The sequence below is a fragment of the Sceloporus occidentalis genome, unplaced genomic scaffold, assembly GCF_023333645.1.
Source record: "Sceloporus occidentalis isolate IW3139 unplaced genomic scaffold, rSceOcc1.0.p SCAF_1, whole genome shotgun sequence".
NCBI lineage: Eukaryota > Metazoa > Chordata > Lepidosauria > Squamata > Phrynosomatidae > Sceloporus > Sceloporus occidentalis.
In genome coordinates this window covers 37,655,576-37,674,759 of record NW_028316981.1, presented here as the reverse complement: position 1 = coordinate 37,674,759, position 19,184 = coordinate 37,655,576, and the positions used below count along the sequence as shown (strand labels likewise).

At 36.9% G+C, this 19,184-nt stretch overlaps 1 protein-coding gene across 10 annotated transcripts in view; it reads left to right on the top strand.

The window, feature by feature from the left end:
- FOXP1 (forkhead box P1) overlaps window positions 1-18,054 on the top strand; it is a 699,809-nt gene extending 681,755 nt beyond the window's left edge. For all 10 annotated transcript variants that reach the window (XM_089519524.1, XM_089519514.1, XM_089519475.1 and 7 more), the window contains 2 exons: window positions 5,178-5,344; window positions 17,106-18,054. In XM_089519524.1, the coding sequence (XP_089375650.1) occupies window positions 5,178-5,344; window positions 17,106-17,250 (312 nt within the window). In that variant the 3' untranslated portion in view covers window positions 17,251-18,054. The remainder of the gene's footprint in view (window positions 1-5,177; window positions 5,345-17,105) is intronic.
- Window positions 18,055-19,184: the final 1,130 nt, after the last annotated feature.

The following is a 19,184-nucleotide window of genomic DNA, read 5'->3' as shown; positions in this document are numbered from 1 at the left end:
GTGAGTGTGTGTGTTTGTGTCTGTATGTAAATAAACATTGAATCATTTTAGAAACATGGAAAATTATAAAATAGAATGGTTCCGTATTCAACATTTCTATAAAATATTTCAAATAACTAATCCCTTTCATATGTTTGGTGTAAATTTTGATGTAACTAATAAACCTTTCCGTGGTTGGCAGTGTTCAAAATTCCTCTGGGCTGTTTTTCAGCTACTGTATAGTAGCTTTTATTTTTTCCTCACACACAGAAGACCCACACACTGCAATCCACCATTTACTGTAGTCAACAGAAAAATTGCTACTGACCATAACTGAAATAAACTATAATCCTCCCCTCCTACCATACATGGACACCATGATGAAGAATAGATACTTAAAATACTTTACTTGGCCAATATGGGGGAAATGTTGGGTGCCATAACTTGCCACACACAGGATTATAATCAAAATGAATTGTTTATTTCACAGCATTTTGGAAAGGTTTACTGGACTTTAAATTTTACTTTTAAATCAAGGAGCAGATTGATTAAGAAGGAAGTAACAGCCTACATTACCCCTAATTACTTCAGTTTATGTAGTAACTTCTGAAAAGCAAATGAAAGCATGTGTAAATGAAGCAACTGTAAATACCATTCATTAGGATCTTATTTTCCCTTGAGTCTTGTGAAGTGCAGTTTTTAAAGCCACGCTCCGTCTGTGGAATAGTATTAAGATTACAAGCACATTTTGCATTCATGAAGCTGAAAGGCAAAAATGAAGTGATCCGGCATTCCTTCAGCTTCTGTTAGCTATGTGACTAATTTCAATTAATATGCTTATCATACGGAACAGTTCGTGTTTTAGTTCTAAAACATGTGTTGTTGTCGTCATCCTCCCCCCCCCCTTGTATTATGTGATAACCTAACAGTAATTTCTGTTCTCTTGCACTGCCATCACTAAAAAAAGATACCTGCACACAAGAAGAACTAGTAAGCTTTTCATATCACATTTAGTATACTGAGAGGAATTTTTTTAACAAAAAAAGAGACTAGTTGTGAAGTCAGTTCAACACTTCTTGTGATAATTAAAAGTATGTTTTGCCCAGTTCTCAATTCCTTTCAGATAAAATGAGCCACATGTACAAGCTAGGCTTTATTTGAGACAGAGACCAGTCTTGTGTGATAATGAACCATTATTAACTAAGTGTTTATGACCATATGCAGCCTCCTTACATTGTTAACTTCAGCTGGCTGTCCTCACAGATCTAGAAAAGAACAATCCTGATTAAAAATGTGTGGCTTTGAGCCAGACGTCATTTTTCTTTAACAATTAAAAGTTTAAAAAACATGATTTCTCTGCTGGGCAAAACAATCAAGAAACCTTTGATGATTTAAAACTACATATATCAATAGAATGCACAATATTTACCGACTAGTGAGGCCACCTTTTCCTCTTACTATGGTTTTGACATCACAGTTTGAAATGCCACTGCAAATACTGATTAAGTCTGATTGGTGCACTTGGTTGGTAGAGTTTTAGAGTACAGTTGGTCCCTCCTATCCACAAATTTTTATCCACAAATACAACCATGTACATTCTCTGAAGATGCCGGCCACAGATGCAGATGAAACATCAGGAATAAATTCTTCCAGAACACAGCCACATAGTCCAAAAAACCCATAAAAATATCAACCATCTACAGTTTGAAAATATTAAAAATATATAAATTCCAAAAAGCAAACCCTTATTTCGCCAATTTATAAAAGAGTTACTATTTTACTATACTATTGTATTTAATGGGACTTGAGCATCCATGGATTTGGGTATCAACAGAGGGGCCTGGAACCAAACCACAGCAGATACAAAGGGCCCACTGTATGTAGCAACTGTCGCTTGGTAGACATCATCAGCCATTTTGATACTCTCTGACATTCAAATCAAACAAGAGATCCCTCTCTGCTCAGTCAAATATCCTCACTTTTGTCTTACACCTACCCTATTGGTGAGATGGTTGTCTTCCAAACTAGTTTTCCAGAAGTATTATATCTCTCTTTACTGTCTTCCTACTGCAAGTTCCCAGCTCCACATGAGGAAACATAAAGTGAAGCAATGAGGATGAATGAAGATCTCCCACAGTCTCCTTTACTTAACTCTGTGTTATCAGTATTCTGTTTAAACTGCTCATTTGCTGACAACGTTTTAGCTAACGCTGTCATAATGTTGAAGTGGTTGTACTCTTATGGTTCTCTCTGAGTTCCAAAGTCATATTGCAGATAGTTATCTCCCAAGTCTGTAAAACACTACTGGTCATTTCTGCCCAAAGGTAGTTCCCTCTACAGGTCTCAGTCGTGTGACTCAGATTCATGCTAAAGAGTAATGTAAGCAGCAGTAGTGCTGTGCTTTTGATATGCAGGTTCTCTTTCAGTAGTTCTTTTACCAAATCTCCAAACCGCACTTCTAGCTTGACATTTTGACAGTAGTTGGAGTGTTTGGAGAAAGTTGTGAAAGTAAAACTCAAGAAAAAAATTGCCAGTATGCTGGAAGTGTCGTGGGATCACAACTTTAGAGGGTTTTTAAAATTCTATTTTTAAAGCATTAGAATTTCTAGATTAACATTACTGATCAACATCTCAGAATGCTGCCATAGGAAGATCCCCTGTTGCTATCTATCTAGTTCCTTCTCTATAGAATTTGTCCATTTGCCCACCTGTGGTTTTAGAAGAGGAAAAAATAGCAGGTGCTTTTCCTGTTCTGTCTCTTCCTAAATAAATTACTTTATTGCAATTACAAGTTATCTCTGTGGTGGGAAGTGCGTGACTCATTATTTCACAAACTGCAGGAAGCACGAGTCTTATGTTCTCCACTTCATCAAAATTATTTTTCTGCATCTTGAATAAAAAAAAAGATTAATATAATCCTCTTCGTTAGAGTAGTTTTTGATTGCACTGGATAGAGATAGGGACAATGCTTCAGGGAGGGCAGCTAGATAGAGTATAAAGGCAGGATATGGTTATTCAACCCCCACCCTCAGTGAGGGCTGAATCAAATCTCTATCAATAGGTTGCACTGCAAAAAGTAAATCATCTCTATATTCAGCAAAATGAAAGCAACAAAGATACCAAAGCAACTTATTAAAAAAATGTTTTCATCTGCAAGAGTTTTGCAGCCTATATCTGCATTGTTGGATATGTGTTATATTACTGCTGTATGGGGCCCATTTTGAGAAGGACCAGGATTTAAATATTCATGTCCTTCTCTTCTGTCATTTCTTCCTTGATAGTTTTGTTCCTAAGGCACAGAGCAGAGGCTGAGAAAAAAGACTTGTTTGAATCTTTCCAAAAGACATAATTTTTGTACTCTGTCAAATTGCTGAGTTCTCTGTTGCAGGAGGACCTCAGTTTCCCATCCTTCAGCTGCTAAGCAGTGTGCATATTGTTGTCCAAATGCATCTCTTATCATTCAAAATGGCACAGAGAATGTGGCAGCCCAAGTACACCAGACACGAATGGGTCTGTAATATTGCCAAATCATACAACTCCTCCATCAACATCATCAAGCTCAGCGTCATTTTAAATCCTTTAAAAGTGTATATTATTATTATTATTGCACCTCTTATACTCATTAGCTGTATATGTCTCACAAAAAGCTAATGAACACAAACAAGTCAACCTTCTTTTCATCATTTTTCTTGAGTTTTTGTGCACTCATGCCATAGTTAGAACTGCAGCACATTCTTGCTTTCTCTCAACACACACCACCAAGACTGATAGATAGAAAGGTTCAAGAACTTATATTTATTTATGACAAGATGTCCTGTAGGTACATACTACTATTCAGTTATATCTGAGGAGACTGTTCTTGAGAATAACATGTAGGGCTTTTTTGGAAGTCAATAGGTAGTCACTTGCTTTGAGACTTAGGTTCTCAAATTTGTTAAATGAAAATATAGATTGGCATGAGAATGAATAAAAGGAGCATTTTAAAGACCCCGTTTTTATAAATGTACTATATGAAAAGCAATTGCAAGAAAGTGATTTATTACTGCTTTCCTTTTCGGTAAAGAACATCCACTTAGACATCATTTTCTATGTAAAAATCATGTGAAAAGTAAATATCTAATTATAATTTGTCTTTTTTATGTTAATATATACTTCTTTACCACTCAACAGCAGCCTTCTAGACTAGAAATTTTGAGTTTACATTTGATGAGCAATATAAGAACAAAGTAGCAATAATGGAAAGGTGCTACAAGTCATATGTGTACTGTTTGTTTCCTTGGAATTCCTTGAGAAGTCTAGTGCCCCATCAGACTGAATAAAGACTTTGTCAAAGCAGATGTCACTATAGAGCATATGAATATGGAAAAGTATGTTATCAGAATGTTACCTAAAATATTTTGTTCTGACCATAGAATCCTGTTTTTATGAAGGACATACAACAGAACAGAATCATCTTCTAGAACAGTTCTTTCTCTTAATTCAAGGGCCTTCTTGTACCATCCCACATATTGATAATGATTCCAAGCTGTTAACTCTGCACACTTTCATGCACTATACCCAGACTGCAATCACAGGGGATTACAGCACCGGAAAAATGATATGTGTCTACATGTGAAGAGCTTCATAGTATGCCATAAAAGGGGAACACTAATGTATTTCAATGCCAGATGTATCTGAATGGAGGGAACTTGGCTAAAAAAAACACAACCAAAAGAACACCCAAAAATATATCTTGACGTATAGTAAAGCATGATAGACGATACTTAATTGTTGAAAATGAAACTTCAAAACTTCTGATCCTTAAAAGACAATAAATCAACTTTTCATAATAACTCAAAGACAGAGCACATGCTTTTCATCCCGACCATAGTTCAAGGCAAAGGATCTGATCACCATCACCTCATGCTGTTGTTTAAAGAAAAGAGATAAATATGCAAACACAATTAACGATTTAGTGTAACATTTACCTAAGTGATCGTATGAATTGTTCTTTGTGTAGATTATGTTTGGTGGTGAAAAGGAAGTTGTCTTTACATAGAAAACTTAGCTAGTGTAACTGGTGCCTTATGATTTTATCTAAGTTTTCTATCTAGCTATGTAAATGAGAACATAGTGCAGTGTACCTTGGAACTGGCCTGTAGCACATGTATCAGCATGTTTTGCTGTGGATTCTCATGTCTTATTCTTTCATTTGACAGGCTTCATTGGCTGAGAACAGTATACCTCTGTACACTACTGCTTCCATGGGAAACCCTACTCTGGGCAGTTTAGCCAATGCTATGCGGGAAGAACTTAATGGTGCAATGGAGCATGCGAACAGTAATGGGAGTGACAGCAGTCCAGGACGTTCCCCTATGCAAGCAATGTAAGTACAGAGGAATGCTGCTCTTTACATTTTGCTCCTGTCTCTCGCTCCGTCCTCAAACCCCTGCAGCTAAGCTAAAACTCTGAGGCTTCAGAAAACGTGTGTTAAATTGGAGGAAAGGAATTACCATAGGTTTACACAGTAAAGTAGCAATAATCAAGTGAATCCAGTTTGACAAAGCCACCTAACTATACACTTGTTTGCTTATTTACCATTCTGTTCACTTCAAGACCACACAGCTGCACAAATAGTATTACTCAAAAACATTTCTTTCAAAGGAGGTCTTTGTTTTTCAGTTTCTTGTTCCTTCCACCCATTCAATCAATATGGAAAGATGTGTCAATGACTATTAGCAGATGAAAATGTAAACTCTTCTGCACATTTCTTTTCTGAGTACAAGATGCTGGAGTCAAACCATGGAAGAGCTCATGATGCCATCATTCCATTTATCTCCTGTGTGGAAGACATTTAAACTTCTGGTTATGTTCCAATCGAATACCAATCAGATGCAAAATAATAAGTAGCATATGGTCTTATTGTGTAAAAAACAGCATCTTCTGCAGTTATTTTCTCTTCAAAAAAAGGGTTGCCTTCTGTGCAGAAAATGCTGGTTTCTGCACAAGAATATAGTGAATTTTGCACAGAATATATCTCAAACTGCAGCATATACTACACAGAAAATATTTCTGCACAGAACTTTGTTTCCTTTCTGCACCAAAAAAATGCTGTGGAGAAAATATCTGTTTGCTTGTTTGCTTGTTTATGTATTTCATTCATAAGCTATCTTTCTTCCAGAGTGAGACCCAAGGCTGCTCACAGATAAAACTGATTAAAAACTTATCTATTTTACCATCGTGTGTGAATTTGATGCAGAATATGGCTGAAACTGTGAATAGTCTTAGAAAACTTCACAATTTTCAAAAACCTCATGATGGCAAGAAAAAAAGCTACAATTGCTCATTGTTTATTTTGAACGCAAATTTAGGGAAGACTTACATTTCTGTTTACTGAATCTGCTCTTTACTTCATGGAGAGGCAGAATGGGAATGGGGAATCTTCTCATATGACTCTATTGGTTAGCTGGCTGTGCAATAAAAGCTATTTTGTTCACTTTTGAGATGGACAATGAGTGACTATAGCAACCTGTACCTTAAACTGTGACGGAAAAATTATTAGTCCTCTTGCCAAAAGATCATAAAGCCAATTAATAAGATGGTTAAAGGAATTAATTTGTAGCCCTTCTACTTCAAAGTAATATGAATAAGGCATTGACAAAAGTAGGTCTAAATCAAAAGGTAGGAAAACATTAACCTAATGCCACCCTAATAATTAGTTGTGAAGGTAATTAGCATTTAATGGTTTTTAAAAAGTTTCCCACCTGCATAATGTGTTGGGCAGGGGGTAGAGGAGAAAGGAAATCTAAGGCTCTTACTACTTTGATATTTCAGCATTTTAAATCAGTGCACATTACGCTTTGAAAAAAATCTTTAAAGATGGCAACATTCATTTTTAATTAATAATTAATTTGAACATTGTCTTTTACCATTTACTTCAAAACATTTGAATGTGTTTAGCTTTTAGAAGGATTGTTTGCGCAGTATTAATTAGCATTCCCAAAGCAGAATGACATTACATTCTTCTAGAACCATTTGAATGGATTCTTCTTCAGGCAATTTTGGCACAAATACTTTTGCTTTCTCTTTGACAGCATTAAGGGCTCGGTGATTTCTAATACTAGACTTGGTTGTTAGGACTTGATTTTTTTTGCCGTTGTTGTTAATTGCTATCAAGTCGACTTTGAGTTATGGCAACCCTATGAATGAGAGACCTCCAAGTCACCCTGTTATCAACTGACCTTCTCAGCTCTTACAGGTTCATGGCCATGACTTCCTTGGCTGACTCTGTTCATCTGAAATGCAGTCATCCTCTTTTCCTATTGTCTTATACCTTCCTAAGCATTTCTGTCTTTTCTAGTGGATCAGACAAAACATGACAGTCTCAGTTTACTCATTATGGCTTCTAGGGAGAGTTCAGGCTTGATTTTCTCTAGGATCCATTAATTTGTCTTTCTAGCAGGCCACAATATCTGTAGCCCTTTCCTCCAGCATCACATCTCAATTGACTTGATTTTCTTCCCATTTGCTTTCTTCACTGTCTAGCTTTCATACTCATATGTAGAAGTTATTTAATTAAAACTCTTTGGTGAAATAATGGTTTGTGTGTGTTTTTTTAAAAAAAATTAAAATTAGAACAGTGGAAAAGGATGAATTAGGGGAGCAAAATGTGGCAGCACATGAATAACTTGAAAGAGTTGACACATTTTGATATCTGCAGTCAACAACATGTTTCCATTACTAGACTGCATTAGAATAAGAGACACTGTAGGGCAGGGCTCTAGGTCTTACGTGGTGTTGGAAAACTCTTTAAAATATTTTTGGAAGCATGTATTCAAGTTCCTATTTTCTGTAATAAGAATTAAAAAGTTTACTTTTTAAAACATGTTTTTGAAAGTTGTTGTAGTTGTTAAACTCTTTTAAAACATCTAACACTTTGTAAGCCATTTAGGTACTTTGAAAGATAAGACAGCTGCTGCTTTCAGGTTCCCAGTCTAAAAGACACAATACAAAATGGAAGAAGAAGAAGAGAAAGGAAAAGTGCTAGAGCAGTAGCTTCTTCTCTGGCAGTGGATGAGAGCCAAGTTAATCTCAGTTCAAAGACATGCTGCATTGGAATTCTGCAGTTAAAGAACATGGTGCACTTGTGTGCTCACTGCTGGCCTCAGTCTTAAATACCTGTATGCATGATCACTTAGAATAACAAAGAGGTTACTCATTCATGCACTACAGAGTTTTCTTTGGATGAACCTGAATGTAAATAGGAATGTTAAAAATACTCGTAAACATTCTTACCCTTTGTGAAAAAGGACATCTTAACAAAATCAGACACTTTGCAGAGAAAACAGTGATCATTAACACTTGGGAATATTTTAGAATTTTTGTTGCAGAAAACAAATTTCAGATATAGGGCAACTACTCACTTTCAAATCATATCTCCTAATTAACTGTTCAAATGACAAGTTGAAAACACCAGCTGAAATCTTACACCAGGGAACTTTGTATGGTGTGTGCTTTCAAGTTGCCTGCTGACTTACGGTGACCCCATGAATGTCATAGCTTACAAAAGCATAAGACTCCAACAGAATTCCAGCCATTCTGTTTGTGATGGCTTTCAAAAATTAAAAATCAGGTCATATGCAGTTTCCAAGGCTGTTTTTTGAAGTCTTCTGTATGGATTGAAAATTTTAGCAATTTTGTATTTGTCTCCAAAATGGTAGTAGTGTCTGTGAATCATCTAGGGAACGTAAAGGATGGTGCTCCTGAGCTATTTTAGAACCCCTTAATGCATGGAGGTTTTTTTTCAGAACTGGAAGTGGCTTCTAGTCACTTCTATGTCTTGAGCCTGGGATGTTATAAGCAGTGGAATACCCCCCCCCCCCATGCCAGTTAGAAAGCACAAGGGTTCATTTTGGATTAAAACGTGGGAGGAAAAACACTCCAAGGTCCAGTTAAGGGTTTGGAGATTCTCACCCCAATCTGATATGTTTTTATTCCTCTACACAGCAGTCATGTCTGCTCTAATTTTCATATAACCCTGCCAGTTTCACAAGAAAATTCCATAAACCTCTTGATGTTCTTCATAAACAAACTAGATGAAGTCATTACACAAATGGTGTAGGCTAAATAAGGCTAAAGAAGTGGTCCCCAAACTTTTTTTGGGCTACTGCCCCTTTTCCTTTTAGGTGGCAACCCTAGCACCCCCTCACATATTTTTTGATATTAGGTCTACTGTTCTCCATGTAGTCATATTGGCCACATGACCACAAAATCGTCTCTGACAATACTTCCTCCCTCAGCTTAATAACAAAGATTAGCACTGCCCCCTACAATCGGACACGACTAGACAATCTTGTCAAGGGAAAACCTTTTCTTTTTCTACTTCACATTCAAAATAACCAATCTTGGTTGCTGCTACCTTTGCACCCAGTCATCTTGGGAGCAGCAACCAAGCAGCGACCAAGAAGCTTCTTGCTTGTGCCAGCCTTGCAGCAAAGGCCAGGGCAGACAAGAGACTTCTTGGTTGCTGCTCAGGCAACTGCTCAGTTGCTGCTCTCAGAGTAATCCGGTGCAAGGGAGAAGCTACTCCCTAGAGAAGAGGGACTCTCAATCCTTCATCAGGGCAAGAAAGCCGCAGCTGGTGTGTGTGTAGGGGGTTTACAGAGGCCACATGCTCTGGACTGGAAACTTATGTGGACTGGGAAAGGGAGAGCTTTTAACTATAAGAGCCATTCCAAGAAAAAAGATTATTTCTAAGAATCGAGCACAGTACTCCTTTTCGAGAGACATGTCTTCTCCACACAATTTTAAGTGTACACTCTCCCACAAAAAATTGTTTCTTTTCTTACCTCTTCTCTCAGCCTGTCTGATGAAAGAAGGCAGGAGCAGCAGCACAACTCGAACCTGCTAACCAGGTCCCAGAAAGCTCACAAAGCTTAAGAAGGGTCCTAAATTTGAAAGCTCTTTTTGGCCTCCACTTCTCCTCCGCCACCAAGTGCTCTGACTCTGCTCCAGTCTGTCCCAAAATGGTGCCGCTTTGAGCCACAGAAGTGATGCCCTGTGCCCAAGCTTGCATATGTTTCCCAATAGCCACTTCTAGTGAAAGGTGCCAGTAAGGTAGTGAACTCACATGGGCAGGAGACCCCACCACACAGAATGGTAAGCGAGCATCTGTGGTGGTTTTCTGGGGACCCTGAAAAGAAGTTTAATGTAATTCTCATCCCCACCTAAAGCCCACTGGTTTCCCTTGTCTTTCCTGCACTCCAGTACTTTGACTGAAAGGCCTCCTGCCACCTCCTTTTTTCCCCTCACCACCCCCTACTGCCCCCTTTCTTCATCACCGCCCCCATGTCCTTCCACCACCTACTTTGGAAATCACTAGGCTAAAATAAGCAATGAGTGATACTGCAAAAACAGGCTTCAGAGAAGAAGTTTGGTATCACAGCACTGGCTGTCTATCCCTCATGTATTATAGTCTGTACCTCACCTTGATGCAGAACCTGGTATGCATTATGTATAATGGACTAAGCATGGTCAGCTCAGTTACTTTTTACATTAGATACATAATGAGATGATTATATGCTCACCCACTCATCTACTAACAATAATTTATAGAGAAACTGTTATAAAAATCAAAAATGCTTCTGGATTCTTTGTCTCGCTTTAAAAACAACAACACATGTAGTTATATTTTTGACTGATAATAACAGTTTTTACAGTTCTCTGAAATATTCTTGATACCCCAGTTGTGTTGATATTTGTGGGAGCATTTTCCTTTCCTTTAAAAATTCAGTAAGCCACTAATAGAAATTCCTGAGCCTTTACATGAAACAATGCATTGGGAACATGGCAGGATTCTATTCATATGTGATAGGAGAGTTGGCTAGTGCATTGAAATGCAAGCACTCAGTGCAGGCTGTTATATCATAGACAGTTCTCTAGGCTTTCACATTATAATTGAGTACCTTTTACAACAGTATTTTTTCATTTGCTTAACTATACTTCTCTTCCATACAGAAATTGTTTTTAACAGTTCTAATATATTGGAAAAGATCATGCCTTTAAACTTTATCACAAACTTTAGGGAGCCTTGTTAATGTAACAGCTAAGTAAGTATAACACTCTGGCAAAAATCTTACTGCCATTTCTTCATTGCGTTTTATGACACCCTGAAATGCTCCCTGCTTCCCTCTTTTCTTTCTTCTCTTCCACTCTTTTGAAACATTAGAAAGTAGTCACATAATTACAGCTTGGGGACATAACACTTTCATCCTGACATGCTCCAAAGGTAGTCACAAAGCAAATGGTTCCATGCTGTGTGCACCACTAAAACACAGTGGCATTAAACAACAGTCAGCTTTATTAAAAACTCTTCTCTTCCCAGAGTGGACATACAAAAGAATTACTCAGATGTGAAAAGAAGGGAAAGTTTCACTCAGGGAGGTTATTTATAGTTAACCCCTTCAGAAGCAGGAGGCATTGTAAGCTAACAGGAATGGAGGGACTGTCTCATAGTAAGGAAGGAAAAGCAAATTTTTCTATTTAGTTCTAGTGTTCACCTTTGGTGACTGGTTCAGTTTTAACAGGATTTGCAAAGTATTTTTTATAGAGGAATTCCAATCATTGTATAAAAAACTGTGAGAGGTGATTTAAAAAACACAATTTCTGATAAGTTTGTTCTGAATCTCAGAATGATGTGGTTAATCACTAAAAATATATATACTCATTAGAGTGATTTAAAAAGCAAAACTTCATAAATTAGCAAAATGTTTTGCCTTCTTCAGTTGCTGAAAACAAAAAGAAGTACAGTGGAACCTCGCCATACGCGCGCTCGCCATACGCGGCCTTGAGCATACGCGCTCAAGCCGCGGGGCGGAAGGGGCAGCGCGTCCCATTCAATTGAATGGGCGCTTGCACCCCGCGCGCGCCCACGCCGCCGTGCACAAGCCCCATTGTTTACAATGGGGCTCGAGCATAGGCGGAAATCGCCATACGCGGCGGGATCCGGAATGGATACCCCACGTATGGCAAGGTTCCACTGTAGTTTGTTTTTGTTTTGGATGTATGAAACTTATTTTTGCTTTCAGGAACTGATGAAGGCAGAAGCTGAAATGTTTGGTTAATGTATTAACTTTTGTTTGCTATAGGTACATGTGTGTATTTGACTGTGTGTATATATATTTGAGAGAGAGATGTATGCACTGCATTTCCCCTGGGGAAAAGGAGTTGGATAAGACAGCTGATTTATTTGTTAAAAAGGACCCAAAATATTAAAAAATAATGTATATAAAAAGATAATATACAAATTGTAAAAAGATAAAACATGTTATAAAAACATTTTTAAAAATCCACAGTTTATAAGGGGACTTGGAAGGATAAAAACTCAAGATAATACCACTCAACAAAATTAAACAACACAAGCAAATTATTAAGAGGAAAAAAGTCTTCACATGTCTGCAGACTACAAAATGGAAGATAGGAAAGAAGTTTCCTTCAGTTCTGAGCAGATTTGGACTGCCAGAGCGCCTTGAATAATCCAGTGTCTGTTTATTTTTACATGCCTAAATAACCCCAAAGAGAATGAAAAAAATAATCCCAAAGAGAATGGTCATGTTTTTTTTTTTTTTGTTTTTTTTCAGGCTATGTTCGGGAAGCAATGATTTTCCACAGAGTTTACTCAAGTAATACACAACTCCATTTTCCTTCCCTGCCATCTGTTTTAATGGAAGGAACTGGGGATTCACGTAACAGTTGGAAAGGGGAGGAATGGCGGGACCCTATCAAAACAGTGGGCAGTGTCTGCAGCTCTCCAAGTTAATTTTCCCCAAAGGGAGGAACTAGAAAAAACATTGGGAACATATTCAGATATAAATATAAAGAAGTAACTTTTTGAGAGTGGAGGAGGATTAGGGAGACTAGGGAGTAAAACCTCTTAGATCAGTGATTCTCAAACTCCCAGCAGGAGTGTGAGAGTTGCTTTGGAATACCTATGGAAATGAATTGACTTCATTGGCTCTACTCTGTGAAATACTTATATGGGATTCAACACTGCAGGCCTGATGTTTCCTTTCTGTCCCTAAAAATGTATAACCTAATTGTTACATTTCCTTTTTTAAAAAATGTAGAAAAAATATGCCTAACAGCTTGAACTGTAAAAGAGATAAAAAGCTTGCTGCAAAAGTTTTGTCTGAACCCAGGACATTTTATCATGCATTGATTTCTCCTGCTTTCAAAACACCATCACATTGGCTCCTTTTTGGTGGATAAGCAGAATATAATCCTTACAAAATAAATACTTTGTTCCAGTTTACTCATATAGAGTGTCTCTGATGTTACTTTTAGTGCAAATGTATTTCATTCCCACCACCTTTTCTAGTAACTTTTTCAAAATGCATGATAAACAGATTAGACACATGAAAACAATGAAAAATCTTCCTACACTCATGTAAATTATAGCACATGGTGGAGTTTTCAGAGAAGATTAGGAGGAGACTGATCTTGCCAAGAAAACCCCTTAGGGTCGCCATAAATTAAAAATGACTTGGAGGCACAGAACAACGACAACAGTTATTTGCAATAGATTTTTACCCAGTCATTCTTAGTGTGCAAATACACAAACCAGTCATGAATGTTTGACTTAGATAGCTGTTTTGTGTCCCATATTGGGAGAAAGATGGGATATAAATCAAATAAATGAATAATTAATAAATGTTTCAATGCCTGCATTCATGACTTGCCCTGATAGACAAGAAGCTTAGTGAAGTAACCACAGAATGTACAAGTCTGTTTTCAAGGATATATTTGAGAACCTCATGAACATACTCACACATGCTATTTAATATCTGTTGTTGGCATTTTGTCATTAACGTTTACATCACAAATTTATCCCTCCAATTCATATATAAATAGAAAAAGCTTCACCAGGAAACCTTGCTGTATGTGAGTAAAAATTATTGGCAAAAGACACAGGTGCAGCTAAACCAGTCTCAGATCTTCCTCAAAGACTTCCAGGATCATAAAAAGAGACAGTGAATTTAAAAAAAAAAACTTTAATAGACTAGAAGATTTTTCAGTCCCTGTAAAGCACATTAATTGTCTTACTTTAACGCATGTGTTTACTGTTTATTTTACTGCAGTGTGTTGGAAACAACTGTTTATTATGATGTAAATCATGCTTCCAAGGTGTCCTTACATTAAGTAAATGTTTCAGTGAAAGGGTTATTTCTCCTGGGTGATCATACAAAGGATAAGTTGTAAATTGAAGCAGGTGCCTTCTTATATTACTCTATGTACAATTCAAGAGCCTAAATTGGAAGAGAGGGGACTGTAAAAGGTATTCTCTTTTTTTAAAAAAAAATTATTTTTCAAATTTTTTTTAACAAACATATAAGAGACAATCAAACCAGCACTATATATAACATCAACAGTTACATAAACATAGACATATGATATTATTAAAATTACATTCAACATAAATTGCACTTACAACGGCAAAGGTCTCTATACAATATGTTTGCTTTTTCCTTGTTTTATCTTAAATGATATTTTTAATGTCTCCTTCACAAAATAAAATGTTTTCCCAATCAGTTATCTGACTAATGTTTTTTTTCCTTTTATAGTTGCTTCTAAACATTCGTTTACCTAATTTTATAAATTGAATGAGTAAATCTTCCATACCCTTAGTTCCTGCTTCATCAGATTATTGTTTACTTTCTAAGATATGTACATTTGTTCCGATTATCCCTATCATCCTTGCTTTCCTTTAAAGAGATTTGTCATGTATCTTTCCTTACGTTCACTATTTCAAGATAGTTACTAATCAATTCTAATTCATCATCCTGTTTCAAATTGCTTATGACTTTAGTATTCCTACATTGTTACATCATAACATCATATTATTACAACATTTTTCCATTTTCTTTTTATCAACTTGTAAAAAAGTTCCCATTCATTTTTCTCCTTCATCAAGCAAGTCATTCTGTCCATCTCTGCCATTTCATAAACCTTCATCAGCCATTTTTCCATAGATGGAATCTGGTTGGATTTCCAAAGACTTGCATAAACAATTCTAGCACATGTAAGGAGATAGAAGAGTAATTTGCCATATTGTTTTTCCAAATTATTTCCAATCATTCCTAGTAAACAGGTTTTGGGGAGGAGTGGTATTTGAATATTTAATTCCTTAGTTATTATGTCATGTATATTCAGCCAATATTGTTTTGCAGCTGTGCACATCCACCACATATGGTAATAGGTCCCTGTTGCTTTTAAGCATTTCCAACATTCTGGATTACTATTTTTATACACCAGAGAGATTCTTTGTGGGGAAAGGTGCCACCTATACGTCATCTTATAAATGTTCTCCTTTAAATCCTGATTTAAGGTATTCTCAACTATGGGTTGAAGTAAACTTGCTGCATCTGGAGACTTTCAAGCCATCACCAGTATTAGCAAACATGAGTTTGGAGATCTGAAATGCCCACATTCAGCCAGCTATACTATCATGTGGCTTGCTTCTCTTTGGCCCCAATTCCTTCTCACAGTGCAAGGTGTTGGTTACATATCAGGCACCTGGAGTTCATTAATATGGTAGCAGACAGAAGTGTATTTTTGACTTCCATATGTGGTTTTTCTCCTAGTCCACAAAAGAGCTAGGTGAAGACTATATCATTCCCATCCACACAGAGTGTGTAACTGTTTTAACCCAGTTGGAAGTGAAAAATTATACAAAGAATACTTGTCCTTGTGATTGTTTCTTTCTAGATCTTGCTGACTATAGCGTTCAGTGTTGTATGCTTAAATTTCAGTTTGAAAACTCTGTCTTGAACTCATTATTACTTTATTTCAAGGGATTACCTTAAACATCAATTATTTACTAAGATTTTCCTGGGTGAGTTAGTGTTTACAGGATACTGCCAATAAAATCAGTCTTCCTTTCTTAAAGTCTCTTAACAAAATACTACTTCCATGCAGGGGTATTTTACATATCAAAAGCTATCCAAGAATGAGAAAGGGGAAGGTAATTTGTATTTGTAAATGGGTTTGTTGTGAATATGATTTACGGACAACATTTTCAATTGTTATCATGCCTGTTTTGTATAATCAACCCTTGTTCCCCCATGGGTTATTCACATGCTATTCTATAATGAGAAATTTGGCAGATCTCATCTCTTTGGTGCATCCTTAGTGCCCACCACGAGCTGAGGATCATGTTCTGCCTTGTTTACAGCTGACAGTGTTATTATTCTCATTAGGACTCTGCTTTCTTATCATATTGTTGTGTTGAGCGAGCCTTTTCCTCTCCGTTTGTGTTTCCTGGCAGGGCTTTTCTTCCCTTATTGACAGTTTGTAAAAATATGCATTAATTTGGAGTTTAAAGCATGTATCATGGTGTCTCTTTGCTGTGTTTGCTTGAAGTTGATTAATGATAGAACCTCACTTGGGGTCGTCCTCTGGAGACTTGCCTCACAGGTTCTGCATGTTAACTAGAAAAGCAGAACACACAGTAACCGATGATTAGCCCAGCCTCCAGAAGCTCAGTGGGCTGATAAACCACTGTTTTGCTTTGCAGATGCTTATTTCATTTATTTATCTGAAGATTGTATTAATCAAGCTAATGTGTCACTTGAGAGAATTTTCTCTGACTCCCATGAAACACAACCATAGGCAAGGCTTTTTCTTCCCTGCTGAAACTCAATGTTCTCAGGCACATTGGGGATTTTCTCCCATTTTCCTTTTGCAGCCAAGTTAATAACCACAATGTGACTTGTATTTGTGACAAAATGGGGGGAGGGTTAGTACTGTACTTCACAACAGTGGAAAGGAGATTTTCATGTGCCTTGGAATTTTTTCTCCTTTTTTTATGATTGCATTTGTGCCAGCATCTTTGCCATTTGGTTGGGGGGGGGAGATGTATTTTTTACATCCTCAAGCATCTTTTGAAAACAGAACTAACTCTAGTTCTCCTGGTAGATAGCTGTTTCCGATAGCTGTTTTTATTCAGTGATGGGTTCTTTTATTTATTTGTTTGTTTATTTAAGAATGTTTTGAATTGTTTACAATTCTTTCTTATTCAAGCAGTAAAAAAGCAAATAAACCAAGTTAATTTGGTTCACTCACCAAAACCTTATTCTTTTGTCTCTTTACAGGCACCCTGTGCATGTCAAAGAAGAACCGCTAGATCCAGATGAAAATGAAGGCCCACTATCATTAGTGACAACAGCCAATCACAGTCCAGAGTTTGATCACGACAGAGATTATGAAGATGAAAATGTAAATGAGGACATTGAATGAATATGTCTGTAGTTGTGTTTCTGCAAATGAAGCTCATGGGGATGGAGTTTCAAAAAAACAACAACACCATATACTTCAAAATTAGCTGTGAAATCTCTCCCCGTTGTTGTACAGTCTGGAGGATACACTCAGTCCATGTTGACAGCTACGAAATATGTTAACTCTTAGTGCCATCACAAGTATCCCATTTGGGAGTATTTTTGATTTTTCTACTTTTTGTTGAAAAAAAAACAAAACAAAGGAATTTGTACTCTTGTGCATTGGATGGACTTGTTTGGTACTTGGGATTCCCTCTCACGGTCAACATCAGTGTTGTAAATTTGTTCAACCAATTCATTTATACACACTTTGGCAGCAGACTTTGGACTGCAATTCTTCCAGTTTGGGACACTGAAGACATCAAGCTGAGCATGTACACATAAATTGCAGATCAAGCCTTTCCCCAGATTTTAAGAGTTCCAATGGACAAATATTTGCACAGTATCGCATGTTGATTATCACTGCCTTTACTTTCTTCTTTTTTTCTTTTGATTCCTGTTGGGATAGGGAAGTCCTGATGTGTATGTGCGTATGCGTGCATGTGTGGGTGTAGGTGTGTGTGCATACTGAAGAGGGATTAAAAGAGCATTCTCCCAAATTTTTTTTTTTAGTGTATAGCTTTGATTCCCCCGCTCCCCACTTCTCCAATGCCATTTTAAGTTCTGACCTCAGGCCTCAACTGGCCAAGGCCTTTTGAGGCTTAATGTTTTCTGTACTTTTGTGATGAATGTTAATAGGTGTGTTTATTATACAGAGATGAATGTCCTTTGCATTGTTTGTAGTTCTTTTTTGCCATTCATTCCAGTTTCCTTCAGATGCCATCATATTTTCTTTAGCTTTGGAAAAACATTCCATTGTGGGCTATATGTCCCCTTCCCCCCACTCCACAGGAAAAGGTTCTCAAATGCTGCTGTAACCTGTGCAAAGTTATCTTTCAACAGAAAAGGAAAAGGCAGTACTGCAAGAGTGAGAATGAAAAGCAAACCAGCATAGAAAGAGTATAGAATGGTGTTCAAAATTCATTCCACAGAGCAGTATATATTGTTGTCATCATGGTTCAGAGGTTTGTTTCTCTGGGGTCTTGTTTGTTTCTTTTTGTTGCAAACATGCTTATTTAGAAACACACAATTTAACAGCATGCGCACAAACACACATACATACATACACATACACACACACACACACACACACACATGACCCTACAAAGTTTATATTTTTCTTTGCTTCTTAGCAAGTATCTTTGGTTCTTTAAATGGTTCTGAAATATCTACCCATCTGTTGTTTTTGTTCATATTTTGCAGACAGGAATTATATTTGGATTTTTCCAGGTTCAAAAAGTCTGAGGATTGATTGAATAGAATTCATCTATCAATTTGAATAGAATATAGGTGCATGATTCCACCTGTTGCATAATCAGTAAGGCTCATGTTAATAATTTTAACTGGGCAAACTCTGTTACTATTGTTAAGATCATTACACCATATTGCATCAACCCATATCAAAAGCTAACAACCTGAAACCTATGGGTGAGTTAGCACTGTTGCAAACTGCAATGTTCTTCACAGCAAATGTGGGCAGATAACTACTGTTAAAATGTCGGTACCCCTTTATCACTGGACATCTAAACACTGTCATTCTTCAACCACTTCTCTGTAACCCACTTATTTATGTCGGACTATAGCTTTTTAATTTCAAAAGCCTTTCTGATCTTAATTTATATTCTGCTTTGTACCCTCCCTCCTAAAATTACCAAAGATATTACACAAAGGTAAATTATGTTCTCTGTTATATGCTTTATCTTATGAAGCCAAATATCCTCTTATTGTTGATCAAAGGAGGTGTAAGAATTTAGAAGCAAATGTCATGATATGGGCTACAGCTAACCTGAGAAGTAA